Source organism: Thermobia domestica, chromosome 1 (genome assembly GCF_964235325.1).
Source record: "Thermobia domestica chromosome 1, izTheDome1.hap1.1, whole genome shotgun sequence".
In the NCBI taxonomy this organism is placed as follows: domain Eukaryota; kingdom Metazoa; phylum Arthropoda; class Insecta; order Zygentoma; family Lepismatidae; genus Thermobia; species Thermobia domestica.
This window is the reverse complement of record NC_137454.1, coordinates 160680838-160708549: the sequence shown is the minus strand read 5'-3', so window position 1 is coordinate 160708549 and position 27712 is coordinate 160680838. Positions and strand designations below refer to the sequence as shown.

At 34.2% G+C, this 27712-nt stretch overlaps 2 protein-coding genes across 2 annotated transcripts in view; one reads left to right on the top strand and one right to left on the bottom strand.

Moving 5' to 3' along the window:
* LOC145690396 (uncharacterized) overlaps positions 1–14250 on the bottom strand; it is a 64404-nt gene extending 50154 nt beyond the window's left edge. The window contains exons 1-2 of the mRNA XM_081765245.1: positions 12155–14250; positions 11349–11570 (exon numbers count right to left, since the gene is read on the bottom strand). The gene's annotated coding sequence lies outside the window, so the exon portion shown is untranslated. The remainder of the gene's footprint in view (positions 1–11348; positions 11571–12154) is intronic.
* Positions 46–27709, top strand: LOC145690388 (copine-8-like). The gene is made up of 6 exons (XM_081765226.1): positions 46–518; positions 7616–8324; positions 14280–14415; positions 16107–16334; positions 18701–18879; positions 20017–27709. Exons 1-6 carry the CDS (start codon positions 448–450, stop codon positions 20350–20352), a joined length of 1659 nt encoding a protein of 552 aa, XP_081621352.1. The 5' UTR covers positions 46–447; the 3' UTR covers positions 20353–27709.
* Positions 27710–27712: the final 3 nt, after the last annotated feature.

Sequence of the window (27712 nt, the reverse complement as noted above, 5' to 3'; positions counted from 1 at the left end):
GCCGCCACTGGGCCCATTGTTATTTAATGACGTTTAGTCTTTTCTGTTGTAATGGCTTTGGCATTGACGTAAATTGTTTTGCAAGATGTCACGAGAACGCGATTGGTCATCCAGTGCGTCATGACGAACATGCACACGAAAAATTCCACACATATAAATGACTTTTTGTTGTGATATCAGCAACCGCGTGGAATCTTACGTAGTGAGCTGGCTATGCTGCTCAGGGGGCGTAACAAGTAAACATGGATATTGGGATTTGTTTACCATATTTTAAAAAATCTGGAAAAGAAGTGCGCGATTACAAATAAACTATTGATTTTCTGTTCCAGAGAATGGGAAAGTGTAGATGTAAATTACTTGTTGCTTATAAGCTTGGAATGACAATGGAGATCAGATCTTGGCAGTAATAATATTAATTCGTTTGATTGACGTTTGTGTAAAAAAACAATGAATACACCTTTCACACCAGGGACAGCTTCACAACCGACGTCTGAAATAGAATTGTCATTATCATGCAGGTAAAGTATAGTAGACGTTAATGATTATAAATGTAATATAAACTTAAATTCCGATAACCTCCAAAAGCTTGGAAAGCAAGTTAGGTTAAAAATAGTGCCTAGTGGTAAGAGTGCACTTTGTGCACAACATGTATAGGAACAGATACAATAAATACCAATATGAACAATTACACTCTATTGATTTTAACTAAATGGGTCCAATCTTCCCTAATCCTAAGCTAACCCAACGCTACCCTACTTATTCCTACTTTGCGGCATGTCAACAATGTGACAAAATCACTTGTTTTTCATAAAGTGCACTCTTGCCAAGATGGTTTAAGTTTTGTTCAGTTTACCAAGATACAAGTAATCGTGGCGGGACGTAACCACAATTTAACCCATAATATTTGATGGAATGCTACAATTGCCCTGCTAGGAACACCATATCAAAATTATCAAATGCAAGACTGACTTCCCATTAAAAAGCCGTATTTCATATAAATATCTGTATGTCAAATTATCCTATATATATATATATATATATATATAACAAATGAACTTATATTTCGTAATGGCAACAGTACCTTTTTTATGTATTTATTTTATTTATTATTATTATTATTATTTTAGCATGCCGACATTTCAAGTGAAATCAGTAAAGTTCAGGTGCCCCACTAGAAATAATTGGGACAATATTTAGCAGAAGGGATCCAGCCATTTTTTCTAAAAAATGTTGCCATTTTGCTGATTACTGTTCACGTTTAGTTTAGATTAGTTCCGGTTAGTTTCTTAGATTATGTTAGTGTAGGTGTACAGTATAATTTTCGAAAAAGTAATTTATTTCCATATTAGGTTAGGATATGTTAGGTCGAAGTACTTTCATCAACCCATTTCTCCTGTAAATTTTGTATTTTTTATGTACTTCTAGACCCCTTCTGCTAAATATTTACCAATAATTGTTCTCGAATTACTATTTTTCACTGATTATTTTCTGATGCATTTTAGAATCTTATTTTCTTGGCACTTGCCCACCAAGTGTGTGCAGGTTTATGATATACCTGCAAAAGTATATGCCGTATACAGTAATCGTGAAGGTACACTTAGTTTTTAATATATTAAAATGCATCTCGTAATAATTAATATGCACACATGAACAAAATACCTGGAAACTGATATACCATTAAAACGATTAGTCACACGTACTACTCTACTAGGTAGTCACTTAAGCAAAATCTTTATTCATTCAGGTTCAGGGCAGGGCATAACTGATAAACACACGCAGTGCCACGTCCGTAGGTAGCATGCGTGAAGCGACGATGAATATGTTCATAAGCAGTGCTGTAGTCGAGGGTACACGGCGGTATACGCTGTATACCTTTTGCTTAATCTTAGTCATTAGAGTGTACCTGATGCTTCAAAGCGTATGTACTTTCTACTTTGTTTCGTTTATACACTGTCTCAAAATAGTATTCGTACAGTCCCAGGTTTCGTATAATTTGAATGGTACTATTCATATCAAGGACGTAAAGTAGGTGATAAAATTATGCGTATTTGTGTATACACATATGAATATATTAACGAAGTGACTTTTAGATAAAAGCTATTTTCTCTCTGTAACAAAAAATAAAAATAAAATGTCTCTAAATTTGTACGTGGAATAAGTACCATGTGCGTGGGTTTCGTCGGGGTTCTCCCGCTTCTTCCCACTTTCTTCATTCACCATTTCATTCATTACTCATCATCACCGTCTCCTTTAGCCTAACCGGCATAACGTGGGATGTAAAACTCAAACATTTCATTTCATTTTTTCTTTTAACAGCTATAATTGCCTGAAGTGTTCCGTAAATGGCAACGACTAAATTTGCTGTATTTTTAGGTGAAATATTGTCACATTCTTCCAATAAAGAATTTTAGGAAATTGCTTTGCTAGAAATAACTGTAGTTGTTCAAAAACTTCCCATAAATGCTATAATCAGGATTGACGTCTAGTTACTACGTGTGTGTCAAAACTTGTTTGGGTACATTATTAGTACCCACATTCTAGTATTATGTGTTGTTTTGTTTCGGATCCTTATCGTACAAAAATATGAAGTCATTATTGGGACCAACTTCTGCACTTCTTTGCCGAAGAATACTCTTTAAAATATTGATATAGTTCCTTTGGCTTATCGTTCCTTCTACAAAACACAAATTCCCGATAACCAACAGCACACTCACTGACCGCCAAACAAGCATAGATCCTCCACCATGTTTCACTATGGGAGTACGATTTTTAGGATCTATGTCTGTTCTTTTCATTCTTCGCATAGTTTTTCTCCCAAATGACGCAAACAAATTGTACTTAACACTCGTCGATAATTGCTGGCCACCAAGTGTAAGTTATGTAACCCAGTATATCATAAGGGTAATGTTGGTTGCCAAACCACCATATTAAATTCGTGTAAGTTATATATCTTGCTCTTGGCAGTCAAGAATTTTAATATCATAAACAACAAATAGGTACAGACCCATTTTTGTTTTGGTGTATATTTACATCTCGTCTCCGGTCGAGAAACATTTTATTTTGAACTTCAGATATTCTTAGAATCTAATGTAAGTTCTGTTTATGCCACCGTGGCTCAGTGGTAGAGAGCCCATCTGCTCTGATGTGTGGTGTCGCTGGTTTGATCCTAGTTCCTATCAAATGAGGTTTTTAGTGGACAAACCTTGTGTGCGTAGGTTTTCTGGGGTTCTCCTGTTTACTCACGTAGTTACGAGACGTTAAGCTATATATATATATATATATAAAAAAAGAAGTCAATTTACAAAATTGAAACCATGAATGGTCATTTTCGGAAGTTCATTATTTCTTTAGTGTTATATCGTGTCAATATATTTGAAATAGGAAACTTGGGATAGCATTTTTAACTTTCTCCTCTCGAATTTTAACGGCTTCAATAACGATTATGTACATAGATAAATAGATTCACTTATTCCGCATAGCCTCCTAAATTACGAAAACGTTTCTAACTGAACATAAATTTTAAATAATAAAGTTTGTCCCACAAACCTAATTACTACATTTTCAGAACAATTATTGTTAACATTGTTAATCTTTTCATTAAAACATTTGTTTCGTAGAACATTATTCTGCAATCTATACAAAATTTCGTTCAAACTAGAAAATGCATTGCGTCCAGCGATTTGTCCTTTTCTTTTCAATCGATAATCGATTATATCCTTGTTTATTGAAGTTATCATGTTTCTTTTTATTATTATTTTTAGAATGGAGTTTTTTTTTTCCATATTATAATGGCAAAAGAAGGGTGAAATATACTGTTATTTCTTCATTAAAGTTGAAATATTCAAAAGAACCTGGCGTTTTCTAAGCATTTTTTTTTTTTTCAGAGCCTTTACATCTCTAGATCAAGCAAGTGAAGTGTATAACTGAAATACACGGAACATTATAGTCCCAATTTGCATTTATTTACAGTATTATAACATATTAAAATGAAACCCAATATTAACAAGTAGGTACTTCATTAGAAGAGCATAATGTATGAATTAATGTAACTTGACGTACTCTGATATTACTATAAGTAATGGATATCCGAGAAATGAGCGTATACCTATCAGTGCACAGAAGAAAACATTCCTAATGCTGAATTTAGTACTTCATTGATTCTTATTTGGTAGCACGTAAAGCTTCAACTAGTTATGTAGGCCTAGAATGTTTGGTGGGTATACACTAGGCAGTTTTCACAAAAATATAGCATATACCATCCTCGTATACGTTCGTTGTTTCGTAAACTAGAGGTGAGTGTACGCTGGACGGTAGTGAATTGATTTGAAGTGTAACATCCCGTTCAGCATAGACCTGTGGGATTTGTACCACATTAGCTCCCACCAGGAATCGAATTCAGGTCTTTCGCGCCAACGGCGCGTACGCTAACCGTACACTCACAAGAGAGTTCGTGGTGGATTATAAAAATATTACGTAGGTATACGCCGTACACGCCCCATTACATCCCTGTTTCCAACTCTACGTGCATGGTATCTAGTAAGTCATCGATGACACTGCGGCAACTGGGACCGCTCGTCACAGAGTGCCTTAAGTAATAGTAGTTTCTTTGTTTGTCTGTGTGGCTGGTTAGGCAATTTTAGTTATTGTAAGACATGTTTAACACTTTCTATAGGTTTTATTACCGCGCTTCGGCAGTTTCAACCCCATTTTGCCTCTTCAATCGGGTGGTCAGTTTTGCCCTATGACATGGTGGCCCTTCATGTATGAGTTGCGTGAGTTCTGCAATTGTAAATTCACTCTCGAAACACAGCACATTATGACCATAGTACTCAACACCAGTGGTCGAAGTGAGACGGTATGCGGTAATATGCCATACCGCCTCTGGTTTCTGAGTGATGATGTCAGATGCCATACCGCCTCTAGTTTTTTCAGCGATCAAGACATACCATCACTGGAAAATAGAACCTTTAATAAATCCATTTTTATACACAGTAATTGACGAATTGCTTTGCACGTAAAAAAAAATTATTTCGTATAAATGTAGAAATAATTTCTAAGTTGGCAACACTAACATTTTTGTTATATTTCTCCTATCTTTTGTTTCTAAACTGAGGTGTCTAAAAAGAAGTTCACCCCTTGCTCCTACGCAAGAACTCGTGTCCGTTGTGTTGGTTGCAGATAATGTTCACATGACAGAAAGAAATCAGTCATGGGCCCAATCCAAACAAAAGGCAATGAGTATGTTGAGGCGACTTGTTTAAACTGAAATCGGAAAGTATTGTTAGGAATTCGCCGGGACTTTTTTTTGTGTATACCTGAGTATGGTATTACGAGAAAAAAATAGTTTATGCAATAAAAAAATGTTAAACGTATTTTTGCGTTTATTGGACAACAACCTTCTGGGGGACTTGGAATACCTCGGTCGAGTGGGCAGGCCGCGAGTTTACCAGCGGAAAATTGTATAAAAATTGTTAATATAAAAAATCGGTTTTAGAGCATTTTCGTGTATAATTTTCTATAATACAACATATGATTTTTATTTATTATTCCCAGAAAGTTGGGGGCAGAGCCAAAGCCTCTCCATGTCCCATCCTTAATTCCGAAAAGTTCTCCCATAGTTTTGAGTCATTATGTAAATAGAAATGCAATCTTTTAGGCAACATACCCTCACTGTATTTCAACATTTTGATAGGCGGTATGTCGAGTGAAAATCGTAATAAAACATACAGCCTCTGCTTTTTTTTCCCACTTCGAACACTGCTCAACACTAAGGTGCTTTGGATGTACATTGATCCATCTGTCTCACTTGTTGTTACTGTGGTAGAGGCTTCCAGAACTTGGATGTTCGTGATACGGTAGCATCCCTTTTTTTTTTTTCTTTCTTTCTTTTTCTTTTGCAACACTGAATAACAAATGTGGTATTGTATTGCTGATGTAGTGTCATTTGAAGGAAAAAATCATGTTGAATTGGGAACGCAGTTCATCTTTGGTATTGCGTAGTATGTCAGACGATTTTCACCTGTTAATATTTGCTTTGCACAAAAATACAGTATTATACATGTATTATATATATTTGTTTAGAAGTTAAAATTGTATCAGGTTTAAAACATACAGCCTCGACACATACAGCCTACAGTTCTTGAGATATTTTACCTACAAAAAGACCGGTCTTTATCCAAAATTTGAACACTATACCAATCTTATTGATAATTTTAAATTCAGGACGTTAGAACAAAGAACACTAACTGACTTAATTTTTCTCCTTCGAATTCTGCATAATAAAATTGACAGTCCAGCGCTGTTACAAAATCTATTTATTCAAGCCCCGTCCCTCAAAACGCGTGCAAAAAATAATAACATATTCTTTTGCCGGAAAGCAAGAACAAATATACTGTATATGGCACCTACTTGGAGAATTAATGCTGCTTACAATGCAATAAGTAAAGAGAATGTGTTTTTGGATATATTCAGTAACAAAGAGCGTCACTTCAGGGACCAAGTTTTGGAAATCCTATGATTCATGGCTATTTGTACACTTAATGTATTTTATTTGTCTTGTCGTGTTATTATGTATTTATGTATGTATTTAAACTTATTTATCATCATTCTCTTACTGGTTAACTGGAGATAAACACTAATGTTAACCTTCTGTAACTGGAGTTTTATACTCTGTTGATGGTACAAATACAAATAAATAAATAAATAAATAAATAATCATAATATGTGTGTGCTTCGTTGGCGAGTGTAAGTGGAACACGCTAATGTATCCAAGCATGCATTTTTTGTGCTCCTTCTATTACAAATATGTTATTAGTATTGAGAGAGAGAGATAGGGTGTCCCACAAATCCGGGGAAGTGAGCGTGTACACAATATGCTCGATATGTTGGTCCTTCTGTTGCATACATTGACACAGCCTAGTTGCTTAAGAATAGTAACAGATATATCATCGTTCGCGGAATGGACTTATTATCCACGGAATCTGTTTCCTTTAGTTTTCCCACCAATTTCTGAACACATGAGAATATTGTGAGTATACTTAGGGAGGTGTAATCTGTTAAATTCCGCCACCTCTATCAGACTTCGTCCACCATATACCAAAATAACGTGAATAATTTCCTCCTTACTGAAACGAATAATTCTATACAACGATATGATTTTAGCATTCTGCAGCGAGGCTATATGAGACGTAAGACCTATAGCTTAATGTGGAATTACATAAGCTCCCGTCAGCAATCAAACCCATGTATTCCGCACGAATGGTGCATATGCTATTCATATAGCACCGAAGGAGCGCCTTTTCTGCAACGAAACAAAAAAAAAAAAAAAAAAAAAAAAAAAAAAAAAAATCCTGTGTTTATAGACTTATGAAATACCCTGTATATTGAAACTGTAACTACTCGTACTAACCAAAACAATGCAGAAAAGGTTGTACGTGTTTAAAGGTTTATTTTGTTCCTACTATTGTCGCAGAAAGATAGAAAGATATATTTAAAATTTTATAGAGACGTTAGCATGATCAAGGTTATTTGTCTCCAACTAGAAAGATGATTACTAAGATAGACTTATAGTGTAATATGATTCAGATGTAAAACTTTGTGTATTTGAATATTTCAGATCGCTACGGGGTTTGGATGCACTATCCAAATCAGATCCGATGTGTGTAACATACATACGACCATTTGGAGAGAAGCAGTGGCGAGAATTTCATAGAACAGAAATTATAACAAATTCTCATGATCCGGATTTTACAAAGAAAGTACAAATATCATACAGATTTGAAGAACAGCAACCGTTAAAATTTGAAGTTTATGATATTGACTCCTCGAGCTCGAGGTTGGCTGATCATGATTTTCTTGGATATGCCGCTTGTACTCTTGGACAGATCGTGTCTAGTGGTAAAGTACAATTGACTCTTGAAGGCGGACCACATGGAAACAACGGGAAGATAATAATCCACGCTGAAGAACTGTCAACTTTAAAAGATGATTTGATTTTGGAATTCAGAGGTGAAAGTTTGGATAAAAAGGATTTCTTTGGTAAATCAGACCCATTTCTAAAATTATTTAAAGTGTTAGAATCTGGGGAATATTCCATTGTGCATGAAACAGAAGTAATAATGAATACACTAAATCCTCGATGGAAAAGATTCGTAATTCCTGTGAGAAAACTTTGTAATGGAGACTATGATAGGTCAATCAAGATTGAATGCTTCGATTGGGACTCTGATGGTGGACATGATTTTATTGGTGAATGTTACACAACTTTAAGAAAGATCTCTGGTGGCGAGGAGAAAGTTTTGTCACTTATAAATCCTAAGAAACAAGTAAGTATTGTTTTGCTTTCTTATATTAGTCTTTTTTTTTTCCCGTCATCTGTTTACTTAATTTCTGTTAACATTAAATAGAAGTCACTTTTCATTCGTTGCTATGCGTCTCATTTAAGAATTCTTATCTTCTATATTTCTGTTCACGTTGGGCCCTTGGACAAGATCACTCAATCCGTAAACCAGAAGGCACTGATTAAGCATTTCTTTGTTGTATTTTTGTCCTGTAATAAAGAAAAACCATTAAGTATTCTGAAAAATAATAACACAGCCACACACAAAAAATAAATTTCTGTGCACCAGACTCCAGGGTATGGATTCGATGTATTTTGTTATACAGAATCCAAATTTAGAAACCCCAGGACAATTGACCGTGTCAGTTTTGTTTTATGGGGGGGGGGGGAATATGTATGTTCTGTCTTACGTACCAAAATTCGCTGAAGTTTATCACCCATTAAAAAAAAAAAAAGACGGTCGATTTTCTTGGGGTTTCGAAATGTAGATTCTGTGTACCAAAATACATCGAATCCATACCCTGGGGTCCACTGCACAGAACTTTATTATTTTTCTATGGCTGTCTTACTTCTCCCTATGCAAAGTCGCTAAAGTTTTTCGCCCATAAAATAAAATTGACGGTCGATTTTCTTGGGGTTTCGAAATTTGGATTCTGTGTACCAAAATACATCGAATTTATACCCTGGGGTCCACTGCACAGAACTTTATTATTTTTCTATGGCTGTCTTACTTCTCCCTATGCAAAATCGCTAAAGTTTTTCGCCCATAAAATAAAATTGACGGTCGATTTTCTTGGGGTTTCGAAATTTGGATTCTGTGTACCAAAATACATCGAATTTATACCCTGGGGTCCACTGCACAGAACTTTATTATTTTTCTATGGCTGTCTTACTTCTCCCTATGCAAAATCGCTAAAGTTTTTCGCCCATAAAATAAAATTGACGGTCGATTTTCTTGGGGTTTCGAAATTTGGATTCTGTGTACCAAAATACATCGAATTTATACCCTGGGGTCCACTGCACAGAACTTTATTATTTTTCTATGGCTGTCTTACTTCTCCCTATGCAAAATCGCTAAAGTTTTTCGCCCATAAAATAAAATTGACGGTCGATTTTCTTGGGGTTTCGAAATTTGGATTCTGTGTACCAAAATACATCGAATTTATACCCTGGGGTCCACTGCACAGAACTTTATTATTTTTCTATGGCTGTCTTACTTCTCCCTATGCAAAGTCGCTAAAGTTTTTCGCCCATAAAATAAAATTGACGGTCGATTTTCTTGGGGTTTCGAAATTTGGATTCTGTGTACCAAAATACATCGAATTTATACCCTGGGGTCCACTGCACAGAACTTTATTATTTTTCTATGGCTGTCTTACTTCTCCCTATGCAAAGTCGCTAAAGTTTTTCGCCCATAAAATAAAATTGACGGTCGATTTTCTTGGGGTTTCGAAATTTGGATTCTGTGTACCAAAATACATCGAATTTATACCCTGGGGTCCACTGCACAGAACTTTATTATTTTTCTATGGCTGTCTTACTTCTCCCTATGCAAAGTCGCTAAAGTTTTTCGCCCATAAAATAAAATTGACGGTCGATTTTCTTGGGGTTTCGAAATTTGGATTCTGTGTACCAAAATACATCGAATTTATACCCTGGGGTCCACTGCACAGAACTTTATTATTTTTCTATGGCTGTCTTACTTCTCCCTATGCAAAGTCGCTAAAGTTTTTCGCCCATAAAATAAAATTGACGGTCGATTTTCTTGGGGTTTCGAAATTTGGATTCTGTGTACCAAAATACATCGAATCCATACCCTGGGTTCCAGTGCACAGAACATTTTTAGTTTGTGGCTGTGTAATATATGTTTTGACACTGTAAGGCTGGAATCATATCAGTCATTTTTAAGAAATTGAGGTCATCTCAATAGAATGATATATTCATGTTGTGTAATGATACCTAAGAAATGTATGTATATATGTTTGTTTTTAGACTTAAAATTTATCTAAAAGTGATCTCGACTTTTTTTTTCTTTCTTTAGTATTGTATCCAATTTTCATAAGTAAGTCACTATTATCAAAGTCATTAAAACCAATTTTAAAAATACGCATAATAGGTCAACCACTTTCCAATAACCCATTATATTCAAACTCAGTTGGCAATCTTCTGTTCAGAAATGTAAATACGTAGTGTTTTTTGAAGTATAGAAGACGGAGAAACCTCTTTTGAACTTGTTCAAATTCTCTCAATACTATCGCATCTCAATATGCGATTTATTGGTACATGACCAAACAAGCTCCGTGTGTATATTTTAATTTATGATGTATTCAACAAATTTTTCAGCAAAATTTTACACTGACTTTATCTCTCCCTCTCTCTGTTTTTTTTTTCTTTCTTTCTTTTTTCTGAGTACATTTCCTAACATTTGACCATAATCTAATTAATAATTTACACTTAAGAATTGAAAGCGTGACCACAGTGAATCTAATCATTTTCATCATATTCATTCTGCTCTTTCAGTTTCAAGCAGCATAACTTTTAACTTTCAGATAGTCATGAAAGATGTGTGCTGGACCATTTAAATGCTCTTAAATTTTGAAATAGTAGGCATTGATTGTGTTAAATAATTATATAATGCAAAAGAGGAAATTTAAAAAAATACCGAACGTGGAAAATTCTATAAAAAAAAATAAAACTTTTTTAAAGAATTAAAGCATAACATTGATAGAATAGAAATAAGTAAAGCTAATTTATAATGTAAATAATCTTTCCTATTGTTTGAATTTTAAGCTGTAAATTTAATTATGTTGCGAAAATGATATACTGCTGCTTCTGTTCACTGAAGAAACACTGAAAGTGTTAATTAATAACGAACTTTTGTCAAGTACTAACTTGTCAAAGTTTTAATTTTGTTTAGTCTTAATAAAAAAAAAAATATTCGTTGACTTATCTTTATTATCGATATAAGTTTGTTGATGGCTACTGACTTTTCTACTTGATAGTAACTTACCTTAACAAAATGTATCGGATGATTCTGTGTTAAAATCTCTCTGCTGTGTTGATTCTTCTAGGTATTTAGACAGACTGATGTTGACGTATCTTTATATGTTGTATCTCTGATATGTATTTCAGCTTAGTGTGAATAGTTTTCTTTTGCCCTCTTCCTTCATCCGTATTTTTGTTCTTGTTTCTAACTTCATTTTAAAGTGTCAGAATTTAGACAAGTTGAAATCTGAAAAGTAGAAAATATAATTTGATTTCCTCACCTTTATAACAATTTTGAATTATTTATAAAGAAGACAAACTGCTGGAACTACTGCAGCTTTGAAACTGAAAAACAAAAATGGACTGGTGTGTTAAATGCTTAAGATTACTCAGGACTAAAGTGCTGAATTCTGGATTAAACTTACTCGAAAATTCTAACATAGAGACCTAAAGACATCCAATAAGAGCAACTTAATACGAGTATTATTGTATTGAATGACAAAAATTGAGATTGTCTTCTCTGTTCTTGCAAATTCCATGGACACGGAAATGTTTAGATGTTTTTGTTCATGAAGTTCCTGAAAACTCAAGAACTAAGCATATGACGTAGCTTTTCAGTCATGCCGTTGTGATTTTCGTTTGTTGTGCTGAAAAGAATTGATAAAATTTTATGACGTGGTGTTTTTCAGGTTCTTTTACAGTTCAATATTAAATGATTGTGATAATTAACCAATACCTTATCCGCAATGGAATATCCCATTTCTTGAGATAAAGAAAGTCAAGCAATGTTGAGTTTGGTCCGAGAAAAGATTAGAAACCTTTCATACTCACCAGATGGTGTTGGCATTGCGGCGCCCTACCAGCGTCGTGAGGACAATTGGGCAGCTACTTGAAAGAAAGCAGTAGCGAACTCCTGTCTAGAAAGCCAGGATTAACAGCGAGTGGAGTCGATTTGCTGACCACACATTAGCAAAAAGAAAGAAAAAAAAGCATTAATTACCTTGTTTCAGTGCAAAATGGACATAGATCTGTATCTGGAACATATATTAAGTAATTAATGCTATAAATCAGCTGATAGACCCTGGCCCGTATAAGTATTGTGCCAAGAGTCTAATTTAATAAATTACTTTTTTAATATTTCTTCTTCGAGTTACTACATCCATTGCACTTCTAAGTCCAGAAAAATACGTATTAATTAAAAATTTTCGATTCATGATCATGTGAACTAGTGAAATATATGTTGTACTGAAATATGTGTCCCCATCTTCTCTTGGAAAGAACTCTAGAGTAGATTGCGCTATTGCTGTAATTTACCAGATATCCAGTGCCTAGTTTGATTGATCCAGTTACTTCCGTAAGAACTGAAAGAACTACTTAGAACAGTATCTTCAAAACTAATACATCCGACTTCTTAGAATCAATCTTTATGGATAAAATTGGAAATAGTTCCATAAATGATAGTTGTTATTCTTAAGTGTGAGGAATATTTCCTATTAAGTTCGATTGGCAACGAAAAAGAATGATATTGTTTTATTTCTTTAGAAGCTGGGAAAGCAATACTTATTGAATTATGGACATTTTTCTGTATGAACATTTTAATTTACCCTGACACTGCTATTTCATTGGAATCCCAAAATTTTTAAAAATCAAGCTTTCTGTGTGACCTCGAAATTCTGTTTCTGCACCAAGTTTATTAAATATATTTGTTTATCCTAGTTTATCGATAAGAAGTTTTAATATGAGAATTCGTATCCATAGAATTTACTAACATACTCATATGTATTCACAAAAGAATGTTCCTTTTGTCTTTATTAACACTTTTCGTAGGAGAGAAGTAGTTAAGATTCGTGTGTTTTGATAGTGACACTACAATCGAAAACTGGCACTTAGGAACAGTTAGTATTAATGTTGTAGTTCTGGGCTTTATCATTATTTACTTTCAGTGAACTTATTTCTGAAGTTTGTTTTAAAGTAGATATTTGAAAACTGTTTCGATGAACATAGAAATTCAGTATGTGATAGACCAATAGTGTTATTAGTATGGTGCTGCGACGAGTTGGCACTTGCAGATCGCGGTGAAATACCAGGAGGGTCAATTAAGGAATTAAATTATTTTCAAAGCAGGAGTTTTTATTATTAGTGTCTATTACATTGCCATTCTTTTCCATCAGGAAGTCGTAAGTAGTTATATGACCAGTGACATACGCGAGGGAGGTTTCTGAGTTATTAAGATATATACAAACATCTGTAATTATATAAAGTTGGGAACTTGAACTCCTCCCCTCGACGAACTTCTAAGTGTACGCCACTATGTATGACCAATAGATTGTATTTTGTTATTAAGTTACACAATACTAATACTATAATGAATGTATTTCAAATTCTCCCAATTCCGCTCCTCAGTGTGAACAAGGGGTTAACTATAAATATTTATCTCTATTAGTACTTTATATATAAAATATTCATGTGATCTAATATCCAGAGTATAAGTTATTTGCCTAAAAATTCTCAATACTAAAAATTGATTTTTTTAAAATTAATTTTTACATAGATAAACTACATTATTGATGAATACATTTTTTTTTTTTTTTTTTTTTTTTAACTCCGGATAGCAGCATTCCTAAATTCACCAGAAATCTGATGCATAATGTCGATATTAGGAACGTCGAATGGCTTCGACCCATATTCTAGCTGCTTACTTTAACTACCAGTTACACAACCAGCACAGCAGAGTACAATCATACATTCATGTTATTTTGTCCTATTTTATTCGGAAATGTAATTTCAATCCTTCGACGTTTTGAGATATTTGCTCGTTAGGCTTAAATTGATAGCTCACTATAGTGTTAACGTTTATATTAAGTTCACGTAGGTATAGTCTCATTCCTTTGTCTTCATTTATTTATTTATTTATTTTTATTTTATTTTATTTATTTTATTTTTTTTTTTTTTTCAGAAAAAGAAAGGATCATCATACAAGAACTCTGGGCTGCTTCACATTGTCTACTTCGAACTTCGACCATCATATTCATTCATTGATTACGTTAAAGGAGGAACTGTGCTGAATTGTTCAATAGCTATTGATTTTACTGGTAATTTATTATTATTATTATTATTATTATTATTATTATTATTATTATTATTATTATTATTATTATTATTATTATTATTATTATTATTATTATTATTATTCCAAATATTAAGTGTGAATGGCGTTCTTATGTGTCAGGGTAATAGATATAACAGACTTTACCTGCTTGTAGAAAGAGAAATTCTAATAAACTATGCTTTTTTTAAGGATTACAGATTTAACAGCTGCTCTGGATCGTGTTTTCAAAGAAACTCAAATGATGGCCGTAAAGAACAAAAAGTCACAAAACTTCGATATCATTATAACATTCACATTGCTATATACAGTATATTAGGTTGTATGAGTCCACTAAGTTAGCAGTGAGCAATTTTAAAATATACCCGAAGTAAATGATTTTTTTTTTTTTTTTTTTTGTTAATTTAATTTATTTATTTAAACTATTTTTGTTACATCTTGCGGAGCTAATTTACGTTCGAATAATTAATAATCATGATTAATAACTACAGCAATAAGAAATGATGCCGACTTAAGCTTACATTGAAAGGTACCTCTGATTAAAGTGGTGGAACTGAAGAAAAGCCAGGATAAAACTCACTCAGTATAATCACCCTGCTGGCTTCGAAGTTATCTTCTAATTGCTAAGTAAGAACGTCAACCATTGCAATCCCAGGAGTGTAGTTTAGAATATTTCTGCCTAAAGACGTGACTACTTAATTTTATTTAGTTGTAAATATATTTAAGCACTCATAAAAGTAGAAATATTAAATTGATACAACTAAACGCAACTGGCTAATATTTATGTTAAATGACACAATATCATAAAAGCGGACAGTTATTTGACAGCACTAAAAATACTTCCAATAATTTCAGGATTTTTATATCTTACATAAGAGTATACGCAGATAGAGTAGCTACTATGTAATATGAAAATCGGACACACCAATACTAATGCTATGAAGGCATTCTTCTTTCGACTAAAAGACCACTTGGCGTAACGGCCCGATTTGTGGGCCTGAGACACTCCACGCCATCTGTTAGCGACTGTTGAAACTACGTCCAACCTAACGACGAACGCGTGGTCAGCTTTCCATTGACCTAGTGGCCGTCACGTCTTCTATTCACGTGACTCCCCAGTTTTGCCTCACGACGTTGGGTGGACGCCGAAAATTGGGAAAGCACCTGCCGGGAATCGAACCCGGGACCACATGGGAACGTATTCCTATTCTTATTTATCTTCTGAATTTAAATAATCTAATTTACATTTTGTGTTCGTATTGTTCAGTATATGTAATTCTAATTAGTATAAAAGTGGAAGTTTTTTTAAAGCAGTTTGTGTACCCCAGAATTCGATTTCCAGTGTACCTATATAGCATTAAAAAGCAAAGAGGCCGGGAGTATTTTATTCGTAGTCATAGATGTAAAGCATAAATATAAGATCGTTGATAAGTTGAACTAAAACTTCAAAAATTATTCTTTCTTTGGATTTATTGTGCTCTTAGTCTTTAGGGGGAATTCCTGTGAAACAGAATATTGTACAATTTCATCAGCTTATTTCTCATTGGAGTTGTAAGAATATTGTGTACTTATAATACGTAATTTTTCCGTTTCATCTTGCATGTTAAGCTTTCATTTAAGTAATATATGTACTGTTGTTGCGAATCATGTTTAATGTACAATGTTCTTTCTTTATAGCTTCCAACGGCCACCCTAATCAACCAACATCGTTGCATTACATAAGCCATGTTCCTAATTCATATGAACAAGCCATTCAGTCAGTTGGAACGATTATTCAAGACTATGACACGGATAAAATGTTCCCTGTATTGGGATTTGGTGCACGAATACCTCCAGACGGCAGAGTTTCTCACGAATTCTTTGTTAATATGAATCCTACTAATCCTTACTGCACTGGAGTACCCGGTATGTTAACCTACTAGATTATTTATTTATTTATTTATTATGTATTTGATCAAGTTACTAGTAGAGTGAATGAGAATATGTCATAGCCTTTGTAACAGTTCATTGGATAGTTTTTGAAATAACTCAAATCCATATTATGAACGAAATCATAAGTAAGGCAGAAGGAAAGAACATAAAGGTACTACAGTTAATAATGGAAACAATTGAATGCCGTCAAAAATTGTTGAGATAAAAGCGAAATTTGTAAATTTCTCTGTGTGTTCCAATCATTGCACCGTATACTGTAGCGACTAATATAATTTTGAAGAGTGAAAGGAAATAATTGATAATTTTGATGTCTTAAACCATTAGTATGTTTTAGAAATTCATTTCACACGAAGAAATAAAATATTGACGTCTGAAAAGTCTGTAGTTTCTAATTCATCTGACGCCGACCGTCCAGTACAATTACACTGATATGCGAAACTTAAGGACCAAATAGATAAAGTAACATAAAGGACTGCTTAGTCGATGGAAATAAATGGAAGTCCGGCAGTATGCTGTCAGAAGTTTCCCCACACATGCGCAGGAAGCAAGGGTTTTCATAACATGACGTCGGCTTGACGGTAGTGCCGAATGAGTCTGCTCCAACACGAAGCATTTGAATGAAAGGAACGAAACGGTGTGTGTCAGTCAGACAGCTGTTAGGGACATTGTGGTGGTGTTACTCACGACAGCTTGACCCGGAGACAATATTTGGGTGACTTCACACGGGAAACTGGAAGAAAGACGAAGTGTGGCGTATGTAATCCCAGAGTTTGGTATTGCCGAAAGCATTGTTTCACATTCATAAAAGCTTTCCGGAATATAGGCAGTACTGTGGGAAGGAGAGGTAGTAGTGATCACGGTCAACTACAGCAGCGCACATCACTACTACATTGTGTAAAAGGCAAGAAGGTACCTACGACAAACAGCGTGTGCCATTGAATCAGTCATTTCGAAAAAGCCATATATGCACAAAAGTAAATTGTTGAAGAGAAAGAAAAAAACTTTGGATGCGTACTCGACGTGTACAATGACATTGATGATATTGAGGCAATAGTGTAGGATATGTAACATAATGTGATCAGACAATCGGTCTTTTCACAGGGGATGCACGTTTTTTCGTGTACGTCTCGAATTTGCACTAAAATGAAAATGTGAGAATGGACATATGGCCTTTTCGCAATGACTGATTCAATTCCAAACACGCCTGAAAGGACTGCAAGTCGCTCTATCTCATGCTTCATGATGATACGTCGACTGCATGGGGGTGGTCTCTTTGCCCGACTGTCATTACCTTATATTCCATTAAACTCACTCATCAGTAGCACCGCTTTGCAGTAGTGTCAGGAACATTAGGACTGAACTGATGAAAAGCAGGGTCGCGTTATCTTCTCCGATAAAAGCAAATTCAGTCTGAGTAGAGATTTATAGTCAACCTAAGAACATTGTCGAACATGATCGTTTTAGTGGTCCAAATGTTCTTGTGAGGGGAGGCATAATGTTGCGTAACCTCCTAATTTTCGAACTCGGTACACTCATTGGTCAACGTTATTGTCACACTGTGCTCCTCCAGTTGAAATAATGGAACTTTACACCACAACACTCATAACAAACCTTGCGAGCAGGATGGAAACATGTTATTAAACATACATGGCAGTCCATGATCACACACCCTTTTAAGGATCTATTCACTCCTATACAGTTATGGGGAGGGGAGCGTCATGAGTCGCAATGCTTTCAGTGTAAATTATTGCCTTCGTATAAAAGTGCCATTTTTGTTGTTCTAATCATGGGTTTCTTCTGTTGTTTCCTTTATCATACTGTAACCCTGCTTTCTGTGTATGGTTAAAGTTTCAGCAATTTATGCCACTTAGGAGTGACATAATATGTGAAACTTACTTTCGTCCTTAAAGTTTTGCATACCCGTGTGTAATATATTCACTCACTCGAAAGGTGGTATTAAGTTTCTGTAGACTATTAGTGTCCAGTCTTTTTTATTTATTAAGTTAGTTTTACAACCGATGGGTATACGTATAGTGAATCGAGATATTGACCCGTTTTTCCGGCGTAGCAAATCCAAGACTAGGTACACCAGTAGTAAAGTTGTTAACTATTCGGTCACTCTAGTTAGTCATTATTATTATTATTATTATTATTATTATTATTAACTGCACTAGTAGTTCTGTAAAGTAAAACGCTTTGCAAAGTATAAATTGTGTGCAGGTTACAGTTTTGTGTCAAACTTGAGCTTGAATTTTAGTGAATTCATTTACAAAAGCGAAGTCAAACACATTTTTATTATGCTAAAGTATATTTGTAAATGTGTTTTCTGTATTGTTTAGGAGTACTGCAAGCATATAGAAGTTGTATGCAGCAAATTCAACTTCATGGACCAACAAACTTTGCACCTGTTATAAATCACGTGGCAAAATTTGCAGCCGCTTACCGAGACGGATCCAACTACTTTATTCTGTTAATTTTAACAGATGGTGTCATAACAGATATGCCTGATACAGTCCGGGTAAGTATGTTTTTGTTAGAGCAGCAAGGAAAAGACTTGAAATTCTAATATTTGCTATTGGAGCTGTCCTGTGTGTAGAAAAATTACAATAAATGAAAAAAAATCAGTAGAAGTTTTATGAAAGTTTTTTTCTTTCAATCCAGATTATTATTTTTGGTGTCATAAACTTTGTTTTTTTTTTTTTTTTTTCAACTAACATCATGCAACGCACATTTTTTCGAGCATACTTATCGTAAATTAAATTTATTTGTGTAAGTTAATTGGCTTTCATATGTAAAATATTATGTAAGAGGACCCGCATAACCTAGTCGATGTCGTAGTTCAACTCCCTTGACATTTATGTATTTGCATTGACGATGGGGAGTAGATACAGGAACAATGTACCCACTAAGATGTGATGAAGGGCTACCTCCTTAATCTTGTCTATTATATTAATCGATATTCTTTTGTTGCATATTTACCCTCAGTTATAAAGGACAGATGAGATATATGAAGGACTTCTTAAAATAGCTTTAAGACCAATATAATAAATGTATCATTTACAACTCGCTTATCAAATATTGCACTTTCAGTTGTGTTGTACAGTAAAACGTTACTCCTATTGCTGTAATCTCAGTAATAATATTCTCTTCTTGTGTAGTTTTTCAGTATAGTTTGTGATATTATTTCTTTTCAAAATGTTAATTTTTCAATTCAACACAAGTACGCGCGTGTGGCACGGGAGACCCGGATTCGATTCTTAGCAGGAGCTCATGTGATAACGATTCCAGGTTAAGCTGTAAGTCCACGTCTCATATATCCTTGTTACTGAAATGGACGGTAAACTCAAATAAAGTTTTAAAAAATCCAGTGCAACACAAAAAACCTTGTCATCCACCTTTCTTTGAAAAGCCGTGTGTTTCTAATCATAGTAGACATTAAATCAAACAAACGTTGATTTCCCTTGGTCAGTTGAGATTAAGTTAGAGCCAGAGTATTAAAATTTCGCATGTAAGGTTGCCAGAATATGGTGTTTTAAAGCAAGGTAGATGATCAAGTTCTTTTGTTTTTTCTTCTTTCTTTTCAAAACTGTGTGTGTGTTACTAATACGGATAATTTGAAACGTTAGTCTTACTCATTTTGTTTTTATTTTTGCAGGCGATAGTAGCAGCTTCCGCTCTGCCGATGTCTATAATAATTGTTGGCATTGGAAATGCGGATTTTGAAGCAATGGAGACATTAGATGCAGATACAGTAGCTCTAAAGTCAGGTGGAGTTCGCGCAGTTCGCGACATAGTACAGTTTGTTCCTTTTAGGAAGTTTACTCAGATAGGAGATGCTTATACATCTGGGATTAGATTAGCGAAGGAAGTATTGGCAGAAATTCCAACACAATTTGTGACCTACATGAAGTCTAATAATATAAGTCCTAAACCTCCTCGGCAAGATATGGTGTTCCTTCCAACAGACCCTGAACTAATTCTGCAGTCATAAATAAAAATAAAACGCTTATAATATTATTGTATATGACTATATAATTCAAGCATACACACAAAGGGCGACGCATGACACACTCTACAACGTTTATAGAACTAAACAAATGTAAGAATTTTTTCAACCAAAGAATATGAAGTGCTTGTTTGCTAACATATTGATTTGTTATATATGTACCTACTACTGTAAATGTAGTAATGGAGTTATTAAAATTAATATTTTGTCGGAATCTTAACATGACAAAATGTGCCTATAACGCCCGCTTCAATTATATAATTATATAGTGTGTGAGATTATATTTGTATTGAATATGTGAATTTATTTTTATATGTATATTGCATTTCTTAAGACAATGTATTATATTATCTCTTGAATATCGTATTTTAGTGAATAGAGATGTAAGATATGCATTTTTAAAAATAAAACAAGACACTATCAGCAAATGACAATTTACAGACTGGTTTTGTTTTAGATTTTGATACAATTATAACTAATATACAAGAACATAAACGTTACTATAACATATTCTTCTGAGTTGTTCTAGCAATATGTGTTTACATTGCATTGTGTAGGCTTCCGGAGCTTGTCTCCGAAGTCAGTTTCTTCTTTCTTCCTTCGTAGCCAAGCGAATGCGAGGCGGTGAACTTTTCCCTGTAGGAGTATTTGTCGGTAGATTTATGGCATCTTTCACTAGTATATTTTCTTCTTTGTCATCCTAGCAGTATCCCAAAGCAAGTGCATGTTCTAGGTTGGAAGTGGCATATACATGGCTAGAACCAGTTTACGGGGAAAATACTAGTAAGCCGCATAGATGTAAATCTGGTAGGAAATAGTAGTAAATGTCTAATCTAAATGTCTAGGGTATAGTGTTCAGACTTCCAGAAAAGGTGAGATTTGAGGGAGGATTTATTTACACTCGGTTTTGTTTCTGCAGCAATTTGCTTTACTTCAATACCTTGCACTTTTAAACGTGTTTTCCTGTTTTGTTATTGTCGCAACTTAACGGATTTAGAAGCGTGGCCATAGATTTTCTGATGTAGGTTGAATTGACATTTTGACCAGTTACCCGTTTGCACAGGGTTATATTAGAGAGTTGAGATTTGTTCTATCTTCTTTTATTTAACAATAGCTTTCATACAATATGCTACTTGACCCCCGGTTCCATTTGCAAATTTTGAGTTGGACCCCGCCTGGGACCCAGCGAGTGCCCCGGGACACAAATTTTTCATTCAAAAGGTGCTGTGCTCCCCACACTAATTTGATATGTGTTCGCTGTGTTTCCTTACCTGACCGTTTCCGAAAAATCTGACCCATAATTCGACTTTGTAATGTATAGTATGGAGCTCAATTTTTAACTTTTCACGCTAATATCTCCGCAACGGTTGCGATCGAGGATGTATCCCTTTTCGTGTTATGTTCTTTTGGGATAAGGTATCCAACGGCCATAGTCTCGACTCGAAGTCAGAGCTACACTTGGATAGGTTCCCTCGTTAGTAGTTGTATAGATGATCTTTTGTATTGTATATTTTATTATGAAACTTGTTTTTACGTCATTACTTGTTCTTGTACGTAATTCTTAAAAGGTAAACGTGTCGAAGAATGTACGTTTCGTCATTAGTGTTTTGACAACACTTCTGCGCAGATATAAGGAAAATCATTATCTTTGTGTAATGTGATGAGCCGAAAAGGAATTTTATACATACGTGTCTCTATATAAAATATCCTAAAATCAGTTAAATTTTGTGCACCTTCACACATAGTGCATGGTTAGTGCAAGAGCTCTTGCTTGGCTAATAAGTTAACGCTTTCGTCTTTATGTTGTGAGTGGACGTGATCCCTAGTTGAAATACATAAGACTTGAATCTTAGTTGTAGAAACCTTGATCCTAGAAGACGACATTGTCTCCAAGGAATAGAAAATAAGCATGTTTTCTTATTTTTACACATTAAAAGAGTTTATCTCACATTTTAATTATTTTTATATCCAATTTCCGTATTTTTAATGTTTTTAAACAATAATTTTAAAATATTACATTGATAGTACAAAAAAGTAATTTTTATTCTACGATTCCTGTTAGCAATGATAAATATGAACTCACGTTTCCTCTGCCACATTCTGTATTATTTGCATATTGAAATATAATTAATATCATGTAAGCAGAATGTAATAATATTTATTTTCGTGGTAATGTTATTTTAACGAAATTTTCTCAATATTTATATTAGGTATGTATTTCATATAAATGGCTATTTATTTGTTCATTTTTATATATTAATTCTTTCCCCGGTTTTGGACATGTATGTTCTTGTATTTGATAATTTGCCACAGTGAGAATTATTCATTTTTATTGTTAATAGCAGCTTGATTTTCCTTTACGTACATTTTTGTTTACCAGTTACCAGTTCTGAAAAAAATAATAATAATAATAATAATGTGGATAGAATCATGCGGCTGAAATGCCGATTGACAAATTTCGGGCATTCAAACGTCAGTATAAGCATTTTTAAAATAACTACGAAAACAGAGAACTATTAAGTTTGGATTTCTTATCCGTTATGGACAAAGGAAATGCTATCAAACTACATGGTCAGTGTCTCTGAGTTATCGCTTATCAATGTATAAGTCGCCTGCCCTCGTATTATTACGCTTGAAACGAGTTGTTCAATTACAGAGGAAGAAGCAAGGTTATATAATATATATCAGTGTTCCTTTAATGTTATCCTATATTACTTAGTTACGAATATTCTACGCTTAACTGTTGCTGCGTTTCATGATTAATTAATGGTTTTAGCTCATTGAGAAGTAAAACTATATATAAAAAGAAAAATAAGTACCAGAATATTATTTCAGAATTTGAAAAGAATATGTGGAAAAGAGTGTGTAATCAGATTACATGATCCTGAACATCTCTGATGTAGTATAGTGAAACTCTAAGATACTTAAAGAATCGTTGCAATATAACCATATATATATATTTATTTAGGAAGCTTAAATGTGCCATTACAATAGTACAATATTTTATATCTTGTGTTTATTATTAGGACAGGATAAAATGAGAACGACGAAGTATCGTTTATACTCATAAATAGTTTATTGATAAGAATTACCATTAGTTAGTTTTAATTTTCAAATTTTTTAAGCTTTCAATGATAAATGAAATTCAAGGAAATAACCGATTTTATCTCCCACCAATTCCTCTATAGGTGCGAATTCCGAACTTTCTTTTGTATAATAGTGGTATTATTTTAATATGTTGAATAATGAAATGAAAGGAAGTACTTTTCTATTAATTTTACTTGTGAAGTAGTTTGCTGTTTGAAGCATTAGATCGTCATAAGACTTGCCTTAGACAAGTGTCTCTTTAATACATTTTATACTGCCTTGCAAATATGCAGATACTGACGGTATTGCATTTTTCAGGGATACCAAATGATATATTTCGTAGTATTTCAAAGCAAGCACGACTGAAGCTAAATAAAATCAAACATTGATTAGACATATATTACTTCTCAAACCATCCGTTCTTTATCTATAGTCATTATTGTCATGCGAATTATGTCACCACTTATAGGTCACTTTTCTCAAATTTAGAGGGTTCTATGCACTATTTTTCTCCTAACCTTCACTTTCATCAGGGAATTAGCTTCTTTAATGTTATCTTCCTCTCCCTGTTTTCTTCTCCAGTATATCTTTCATTAATTCACGAACGAAACAGTTTCTTTTCTCAACATGCCCTAACCACTTTCTTTTCCTTTTTTTAAAAACTGTCTTCAGTATTATTTCTTTTCCACTTTTTGTAACGCTTCCTCGTTGTTTTATTATTATTTTCTCTGTTCTTGTCCATACGTACGTTCTAAAGACCATTCCTATTTCGTAATATCCACGTAAAATACTCCCATATAGTGCAATACTCTCTACTTAACATTTAACGAGTCTTTTGGTAATTGTAGTCAATGACCCGTAAACTACTTTTCTTCATGAAGTCTTCTTTCGGAATGTATATCCTTATTTTTTTATTTTCCATTCATGTGCTACGTGTTTACTAATACTACGAGTTATATACCTATAATTAATAGCGAGCTTCACATGCTTTCTTCCCTTTAACTTCTGTAGTCCATTTTCTTTATTCCAATTACCTATTTTTTACGATCTATTTTAATTTATAATGCGTAAAATATGTCCTAGTATGAGGGTGATTCAGAGAGTAATGCCTCCAAGGTGATACCTTTATTTGTGTTTGACAGATAGCACCGATACAAGTATCAGTGGAAAGCTTGTAATGTCAGCTACAAATGGTGGCATCGGTTTTCAACATAGTCCCTATTACGGGCGAAACAAGATTTTTCATGCCGTCGGCGAAGACTTGTGGCGGCTGCTGGCGACACCATTGCCGAACTGCTGCTTCCACCTCCGCACCACAACTGTAGCGTTGGCCCTTAAGTTGATCCTTAAGTTTGGGGAAAAGCCAAAAGTTGCAGGGCGCAAGATCGGACTATAAGGAGGATGAGGACGTGTGGTGGTATTCCATCGATAGACGTTTCGTTTCCGGGTCGTAATGCTGTATCCACGATTTGTCATCGGCGACGAATGTTCCTGGGCGCACAACCTTCCGCAGTTAGCAACTCATTGACAGCCAGCTGTTTCAACCAGACGTTACCACTGGATGCCATGGCTTGCTCCATTACTCTGGAACGAAAAGAGATAGGAGGGTAAAACAAGTGACATTCTATAGCTTAAACACTAGTGCATTCATGGTAAACAGTTTAGAATGCAGTACTATTGACCAAGTAATTGGCTTGGAGGCATTACTTTCTGATTCACCCACGTATATTAGTCTAAAAAGATACATTTTATAGATGGTTAATTGCATTCAATTTTCTCACAATATTCTAGCTAACTTACATTTAATTATTTAGTTGTGAGCGAACGACTCCAACCGTGAGAGTTTCATAATACAAACCTACCTTGTAAAAACTTAACAGGTGATAGGTGGTATAACACCTAAAAGTTAAGGTGGCCTAATAACAGTCATTGATAAATATATTTCTAAAGATAAAAAAGAAACCTATTTTATGTACTATACTTATGCTTACTTGTTAGATTTAATAAATTATAACGTAGGATTCCGTTAGTTGAATATAAAATATGGTAATATTAAAAAAGGAATTTATTATAAATAACATAACAATATAAAATTATTGCAAGATGTTATGATAAAAAATAATGGGATTTATATATATTTGTACCGAATATTATTAGTTGTGTTTTTCATACATAACTGTTTATATCACTGAAGCTAATATATAAATGTGATAAATGGAATCAAATTACATAAGAATACTCTGCAGTCCGAGTTATAATGAGAAGTAGTGGTCTGTTAGTTGGAAATTCAAGAAATATTACTTACGTCTAAGTTTGGACGAATTTCGTAGTACTCATAATGCTCAAATGTCACTTCTCTAGAAACAGCAAGGAGAAACCAAATATGAACTTCCGTTTTTCACAACTTTTTTCTGTTTTGTTGTGAGTTGTCTTGCATTTTTTTATTTACTTTACACGAAACACACCTTGCATGTAACAGTTCAATTATTTTTTTTTTTTTTCATTTTAACATTCCTACTATTAATTTAATTGAATTTTCAAATATGTATTTATTTTTTGTTATTTAAATAATGGAAATAAAATAAAATCGTTGTTTTAACGTCCAACCCTTGGTGTAAGCCGTTTAGGGCAAAGAAGATGGATAGTAATTATGAATATTCAACAATGCAATGAGAATGTGAGAGGATACAGGAGAACTCTGACAAACCCCACGGGCAGGATGTTGCCCACCACGAATGTACAAGACCTGGCATTGAACCAGGAACCTTTTGCACAAGATGTGAGAGCAGTGCTATTGTGTTCCTCTGTTTAAATAATAAGCGCGATTGTTGTGAATGAGATTTGCGACTTAATTATTTGCGACTTATGACCGTTTTTTAAAAATTTTTAAATAAACAGACACTATTTAACTTATACAGTCAAACCTGGATAACTGAGGAATCTCTATTCCTGTGAAACTTGTCTTTCATCATTGCCTCTATAAGTTTGACACCGGCTTTTTCAATCTGTTAAGTAATAAACTCGATAAGTAAGGTTAAGTAGACTATCCCACTTATTCAGTTTTGTCTGTTTTTGTATCCTTTTTAATAAATGTTTTGTGGTTGAAATTATAAAATATGTTGGAAGTGCTGGTCTAAAATGGTGTGAAGAGTTGAGAATCAGAGTACGTTATCTCTCCGCGACCCACAAATGATATAATAATGTTCTCAGGAAAATTATGAGGCCTATTTTTTAAGTAAGTACTGTTTTGAAATTTAAAAAAAAAAAAAAAAAAAAAAGTATACTTTTCGTAACATTTTTGTTGATACATGATTACATGAAAGCCTTGTACCTTAATGTATTTTTCTACTAGTTTCCACCAATATTAAGGTACTTACCATATTGCACAACAAGTTTTTCAATACCCATCCTCATAGAAGTCTGCCGCCTGATTTGACAAGCATTACAACACGGCCGTGAGCACAACTTTCGAGAATTTAAGCGTTGAGTCACAATTTCATACAGAAAGTTCTTGAAACTTGAGGAAACTTATCAGATAATGACGAAATCGTTAATCGTCTGTTCTCTTTGTTTTTGTGAACTTCTTGCACCAAGTCTTCAGTAATGACAGAAGGTCGCCCATTTCGTTCATCATGAGCATTCGTGGTGCCATAAAAACTCTAACCCATTTCCGTACCATTCCATCTCTCATAATGTTATCTCTATACACCTTACTAATCTGGCGATGAATTTCAGCCGCGTTCACGCCTTTCGCAGTGAGAAAACTAGTCACAGCGCGTATTTTACAGTCGGTGGAGGCATTTTAACTATTCACAAACGTAAACACGGTCGAATCTTTTCGTAATGGCGTCTGTGGCTTGCTAATAGATGTAGGTACACAGCGCGCATGCGCGGGATATCTACCGCAGCGTCCGATTTTGAAAATGATATTTACTTAAAAAATACGCCTCGTATTATTTATTTGCTTAACAGAAATAATTAGTGTTACCCCAAGTATTCTTTCTTAGAAAGATTAACATGACGCAACAGATGATTGCAAAACAACGATGTAGCGGACTAGAGCAACATCACAGTAGACAAAAAAGTAATGTAACTTCTAATTATCCAAGTGTCCTATACGTAATAGACAGATATGACAGATATATTTCTGAACTATATATATTCTCTAAATACCAAATATAGAGCTTCGTTACTCTAGTATTCTTGAAAAACTATCGGCAACCGGTACGCCAGATTCCCAAAGAACATAACTTTTTTT

Excerpts from the sequence above, each read along its gene's own strand:
- LOC145690388 (XM_081765226.1), top strand. The coding sequence starts at position 448 with ATGAATACACCTTTCACACCAGGGACAGCTTCACAACCGACGTCTGAA. Across the intron at positions 519-7,615 it reads GAATTGTCATTATCATGCAG|ATCGCTACGGGGTTTGGATG; the intron begins GTAAAGTATAGT and ends TGAATATTTCAG. Across the intron at positions 8,325-14,279 it reads TTATAAATCCTAAGAAACAA|AAAAAGAAAGGATCATCATA; the intron begins GTAAGTATTGTT and ends TTTTTTTTTCAG.